This window comes from Sceloporus occidentalis, unplaced genomic scaffold (genome assembly GCF_023333645.1).
Source record: "Sceloporus occidentalis isolate IW3139 unplaced genomic scaffold, rSceOcc1.0.p SCAF_16, whole genome shotgun sequence".
Lineage (NCBI taxonomy): Eukaryota > Metazoa > Chordata > Lepidosauria > Squamata > Phrynosomatidae > Sceloporus > Sceloporus occidentalis.
In genome coordinates, this window is record NW_028316996.1 from 11,019,411 (window position 1) to 11,025,410 (window position 6,000).

The 6,000-nt window shown below is 38.8% G+C and overlaps 1 protein-coding gene across 1 annotated transcript; it reads left to right on the plus strand.

The window, feature by feature from the left end:
- The first annotated feature begins 3,804 nt into the window (after positions 1-3,804).
- On the plus strand, positions 3,805-5,073 carry LOC149303029 (putative G protein-coupled receptor 150). Its single transcript, XM_089481750.1, has one exon. It carries the CDS (start codon positions 3,805-3,807, stop codon positions 5,071-5,073), a length of 1,269 nt encoding a protein of 422 aa, XP_089337876.1.
- The last annotated feature ends 927 nt before the right edge of the window (positions 5,074-6,000 follow it).

Below are 6,000 nucleotides of genomic sequence, written 5' to 3' on the forward strand. Positions count from 1 at the left end.
AAAGCAAACTTAGAGCAATATCGAGTGATGCATACTGTACCCTATGCTGCATACTAAATCAAGAAGGACTTTATGGGTGAAGCTCACAGAGGGCCCCACTGCTGAAAGCAAAAATAAAAAGGCACGATTAATCTTTGCCAAAACCTACCTAGCCTAGTGAAACCGTTTTTGTATAACCTTGTGAAGAGGGGGGAAGTTGAGTGGTCAGTTGAGTTAAGGGTTGTCTGCAACTTTTTTCTGGGTTTTAAAGGAGGGCATGCAAGTTCAGGAGAAAGCTTTAAGAGACAGAAATTACAGAATGGGAATGAAGGCTATGAGTACCATAGAGTCTATACATGGTTGAGTGGTAAACAAAGGTCTGTCTTGTCACATATAGTTAAATGATGGATTAAGAAACCCTGCCAAAAGTAAATAGATATTCTGCTGATTCAGATATGAACACATTAACACCAACGACTACACATAAAATCAGCAGAGGGGACAAGGAACTATATGCAGAAACATGCTTTTTAGGGAGCAGCTTAACACCAGTGGAATAAAAAAAATGATCTGGGACTAGACAATTATAACCCCCAAAGAGAGAAACCAAGATGGAAACGAGGGTCGGAAGAGCAACAAAAATAATACTAATAATAATAATAATGCCCCTAATGAGCCCTAGACTACATAATATTTATAAAGCACTAGCCGATTTGACAGTGCTATTAAAAAAGGGGAGAGTGAACATTAATAATTAAACATTAACATTAAAATTGACAGTATAAATACGGCCAATAACGTTAACACACATTACGATATACTTGTACAAGAGGAGAAGAGGAGATAATACCTATGTTAATTTTGTCAAAAGGTCCGCTGTCTTCACCAGAAGAAAATCTGCTTTGCCAAAGGTTACATTATACCAGTCTGTAGAAATGTAGAAATGTACAAATATAAAAGAGCCAGTTAAAACCAAGAACACTTTAAAGAGACTGCACACACTTATACAGACAAGTATTCTTGAGAGTGAGTTTGACACAGTGTCAAGCAATCATGCTATTAACTTGTCCACTATAATGTTTTAGCACAGAAAATTACTGCACAGACCATGCATTTAAGGGTAAAACTAACTTTGACAGTAGCAGAACATGAGGCTATTAAATTAATGGCTCAGCATCCACTCATCATAAGGTGGAGGGGTAGTGGTTATGGATTATGATACGTATCATTCTGAAATTTAGACATTAAGACACATGTGAGGTGATTACTTTCAATCCTACTCTGAAGTTTAGGATGTGGTGTTACAAATGATTGACAAAGGTGCTCTGTCAGGACATCACAGAAGATGAATGTAATTTTTCTATTCCCTATTTTATATGCACTCCTCAAACTACATAACTGTCTCACCTGCCAATGGTTAGATTTCTACATGCAGCCTTACATACAAAACATAAATACCTACTTAAGAGACGCTGGTAATTTCATTAAGGAAGGGAACTCTGTCAGGTTACCATAATGTGATCATTAAGGTAGTCTATAGTACCCTACCTAGATGTAATCGCAGGAGTCAAAGCAGCAGGGCTGTCTTAACAGCATTGTAGGCCCTGGAGAAAGTAATGCACTGCCCCCCCACCCCCTAAAAAAATCTGATGCGAGGATTAATCAACAGAAACAGAAGTATGCATATGTGTGTACAGAGGGGATTGGGGTATTTGTCATGCCTCCCTGATGGTATTACATGATGGAAAAGTATCTGCCTGTACTTCTCAGCATTGAGGAGACCATTAATTCTGACCAAATTCCCAACTCCGTTTTCAAAAATGCAGCACCAAACCTGCCAGGAACCTCCACCATGCTTCACTGTTGCCTACAAAGACTCAATCTTGTACCGTTCTCCAGACCTTCGGCAAAGAAACTGCCTTCTGCTGCAGCCAAATATTTCAAATTATGACTTGTTAGTCCAGAGCAGCCCAGATCCTGTGTTTTTGTGAATAATTGAGTTGCTTGGTCTTGTTTCCACATTGGATGTATGGGTTTTTGGTCACAAGTCTTCCATGAAGACCACTTCATGGAACAGACTTCTCCAGACAGTAAATGGGTGCACCAGGGTCCCACTGTTTTATGCCAATGCTAAGCTGGTAGCACTGCTGGACATTTTCCGATTGTGAAGGGAAGTTTGCACGATGTGTCTTTCATCGGCCAAGTTTCCTTGGCTGATCATTGTGCCTACAGTCCTCAACATTGCCTGTTTCTTCTTGGTTCTTCAAAAGGGTTTGGACAGGACATCTGGGAACCCCATCTGCCTTTAAATTTCTGCGTGGGAAAGAGTTGCTAATGCAGTATAACCACCTTGTGTCTTATTGCTGTGCTCAGTCTTGCCATGGTGTATGACTTTAAACTATTGTATTGTATTGTCTTCAGCAACTTCACTTGTTAGTTTGAATTAATTGCGTTTTAACCTACATATTAAATTGATGATCATTATCACTTGTTTGGTATAATTGTTTAACCGTACACTTAACTATATGTCTACAAAATCCTTAATTCTTCTGTGCAAGTGTACCTAGAAGGACTGATATAGTTTTCAAGGCAAAGGGTGGTCACACAAAATATTAGTTTGATTTTGACTTTTCTTCTGTTCACTCACTTTGCATTTTGTTAAATGCTAAAAATAAACTATTAACATGTCTATTTCTGAAAGAATTCTTACTTTACAGCATTTTTTTCACACATGCCCAAAAACTTTTGCACAGTACTGTATGTATACGGTATATCATTTATATATATGTACCTTTGGTCTATTGCCATGTTGTCTAATTTGACAGTAGCAGAATATGAGGCTATTAAATTAATGGCTCAATATCCTCAATAGGAGTAGTATATATATATATATATGCAAATCATAAATAAATGTTTATAATAATGTATATGACTCATTGTGTACAAAGAAAACTTCAACAGTATATTATTTTTCTTTGTGGAAACTCCCTTTTTAGGTGTTTAGATAAAGTATTTATTGTATTCCAGTAAAGGAGGTAGAATTAATGTGATGATTTGTGCAGACATTTGAGCAGAGAGTGTGCATAAAATATTATTTAATACATGTGTACATGTGATGACAGAAATACACAAGGTGTACAATTGTAATGGAGATGCAAACAAATGCAAGAGACGTAGAGAGTAGAGGAGGTTTTGTAAATGCATCAGGTCGCCATACATTTAAGTAGAAGTGTGCATTTTATAAAAGGTGTACACAATATGTGCATCTATCTGGGTATAGGAGATGCAAGGAGCACCAATGAAAATCGGTGTCTTCGTATAAAGTAACTAGAATAGATTTTTTTAATGCATCCGAATTATATCTTTTCTACTGGTTAATGCCTGTGTGATGTCATGTTTCTGTTATTCTGTTGTAAATCCAAAACAAAATCGTCATATGTCTGGGATCTCGATTGCTGCATTGGTTAAAGCGATTGGTCGGACTATAAGGGGTTAAAGCGTGTCGGTGACTTCAGAGGAGGAATCACATCAAAAAGTATGTGGCCCGGTATAGATCTGATTGATGTGACTGACCCCAGCTATTCATAATAAATGAGGGTTGTGTGCCTGGAGGCAGGACATTTCCAGACCACCCCTGTATGACACTGAAATGACAGCCCCCCGATGGTTAAAAAGAGCCCTCACCTGGAGAAATCGCATTATTTTCCAGCGCAATTGAACGTGGTTTCTCCTGATGACTCTGAATTCTGCTTTGGATTGAATAGAATTCTGAGAGTAAGTACAAAGTATCACATCTGAGGGACACCCAGCAGAAAAAGGCAGGAGATGGATGAATTATTGTTCTGGAGTGTTTCCTTGAAAACTAATTCAACGGTGATTAACAGCAATGAATCTCTAGGACCAAGTCCTCAAAACATCTCCTCGGACCAAGGACAAGCTGGTGGTCCACCACGGTATAACAGACAGCTACGGGTCATCACGTTGGCCGTCATCTTTGCTGTGTCGCTGGTGGGGAATTCGGTGGTCCTCTACAAGATCTGTAGCGGAAAAGACAAGAAGAGGAAGATTAACTTTCTCATTACCCACCTAGCCCTAGCAGATCTTTATGTGTCAGTCATGACCCTCTTCTCTCAGATGGTCTGGGAGCTGATGGAGGATGAATGGCTAATAGGAGATGTAGCTTGTCGGATCTTCAAGGTGTTCCAGGTCTCCGGACTCATAGCATCTTCAAATATTATTGCAATAGTTGCCATAGAGAGACATCATGTAATTATGAACCCTCTGAGCACCCCATTGCCCACAAGATGTTTTGCAGTTTTGGGCTGGCTGCTCTCTCTTCTTCTCTCCATCCCACAGGCTTTTGTCTTCAAGTTAAGTTACACAGAGAAGGGTTACAGGTGTCAAAATGTTTTTGGAAAGCTACCTAAATGGCACTTCCAAGCCTATATCATATACAGCTCTGTTAATGTATTTTTCTTGCCCTTGTGCGTATTGACCGTGGCTTACAGTCGCATCTTGTGGGTCATCTTGAGAAAGAGCAATGCACCTAAGAATCCTAAACACCAGAATGGCCAATGCGGGCTCCGGGACAGCCATTCTCAAACCTCTAAAAAACCTCTGCGACCTGTGGCAATAAACAGCTGTATTCCCAGGGCTAAAGTGAAGACCCTAAAAATGACTCTGGTCATCATTATCCTCTTCATAGTTTGTGGATTACCTTACTTCATTGTAGAAATGAAGGTTGCCTTTGGTACCGTCACGGGACTTGATGAGGAAGTCATAGCTGTGTTGGGGATCTTTGTGGTGACCAATAGTGCTGTCAATCCTTATGTTTACCTCTTCTTCAGAACCAACAATATGTTCCTTAGGAGACTGGAAAAGAAGGTTTGCTTTTCCTGCTGCCTGCATGAGTACAAGGAGATCACCTTCCGCAGAGAACTATTTCCTTCTTGTGCACCTACCCCCAGAAGAGAGCCCTCCTGCACAACAACATCTGAGGTGGAACCATCATCTGTGTTACATCGGTCTGTATCCTTATTGCAAACAAGGATCCTAGACAAGGAGCCAAGTTGCCTACATGATAGCTGCATGTGAAGGATAGCCATGCTTTATGAATGATTACTTATGTGTAAGATGACCATGGAAGCCAATATTGGAACAATGCAGGACACATCTGCATTGCTAGAAATGGCAGCTGGCATTCCTTGCAAGGGTATGTGTAGCTTTCTGCCATAGTGCACACAGTAAATTGCATCTGCATCTGAGACTTGGCTAATTCCTACAGAGTTGAACATTGCTTCTTTACCACTAAATCTGCCCAGTCCCCAAACTATTACATCAAGCTTTGGTGTCCAGGAACATTTAACTTATCTCTTGGTCATGCTCAGATTCTCTGCTGGACATCACTGAATAACTTTATGAATTATAATTTAATATATTTTACTCATGGTTATTGCTAAATCTCTATTACTATGTTCTGTGACTAAATGCAACTGCATCAAAATACTAACGAATGCAGCCACAACGTTACGAGACAGACTGAGCTACACTGATTCTGTACATTTGTATAATAGATTGAATTTATAGATTGATATATATATAGAAGTTTTGGCTTATGTCAGAACAGATTTTTTTCTCTTAGGTATTATGGTTACTGCTGCATCATGTTAAGTAGAGATGTTAATTGACCCACAAACGATGTTCTTGTTGGGGTAGAAGATATTTAGTAAGTTGGGAAATAGGAAAAGTTATTTATTGGTTGCAAAGTCTATTAGTTGAGGTAGAGGATAATTCATACAGGTGAAATTTTCTGGAATATCAATGTGTTTTATAAACTCAATGAATTCAACTTTATATGTTGTTTGTACTGTCTCATGATGAGTTTATTTAGTTTATTTTATTAGCAAAATACTATTTCATATAATGCATTACAAATGATAAATTGATTTGTCTATTAAAACGAATTTAGGGCAAATTCCAATTCTTACATGTTTTATTAAAGTGGTTGGTTTCAATCTTTGT

Excerpts from the sequence above, each read along its gene's own strand:
- LOC149303029 (XM_089481750.1), top strand. The coding sequence starts at position 3,805 with ATGGATGAATTATTGTTCTGGAGTGTTTCCTTGAAAACTAATTCAACG.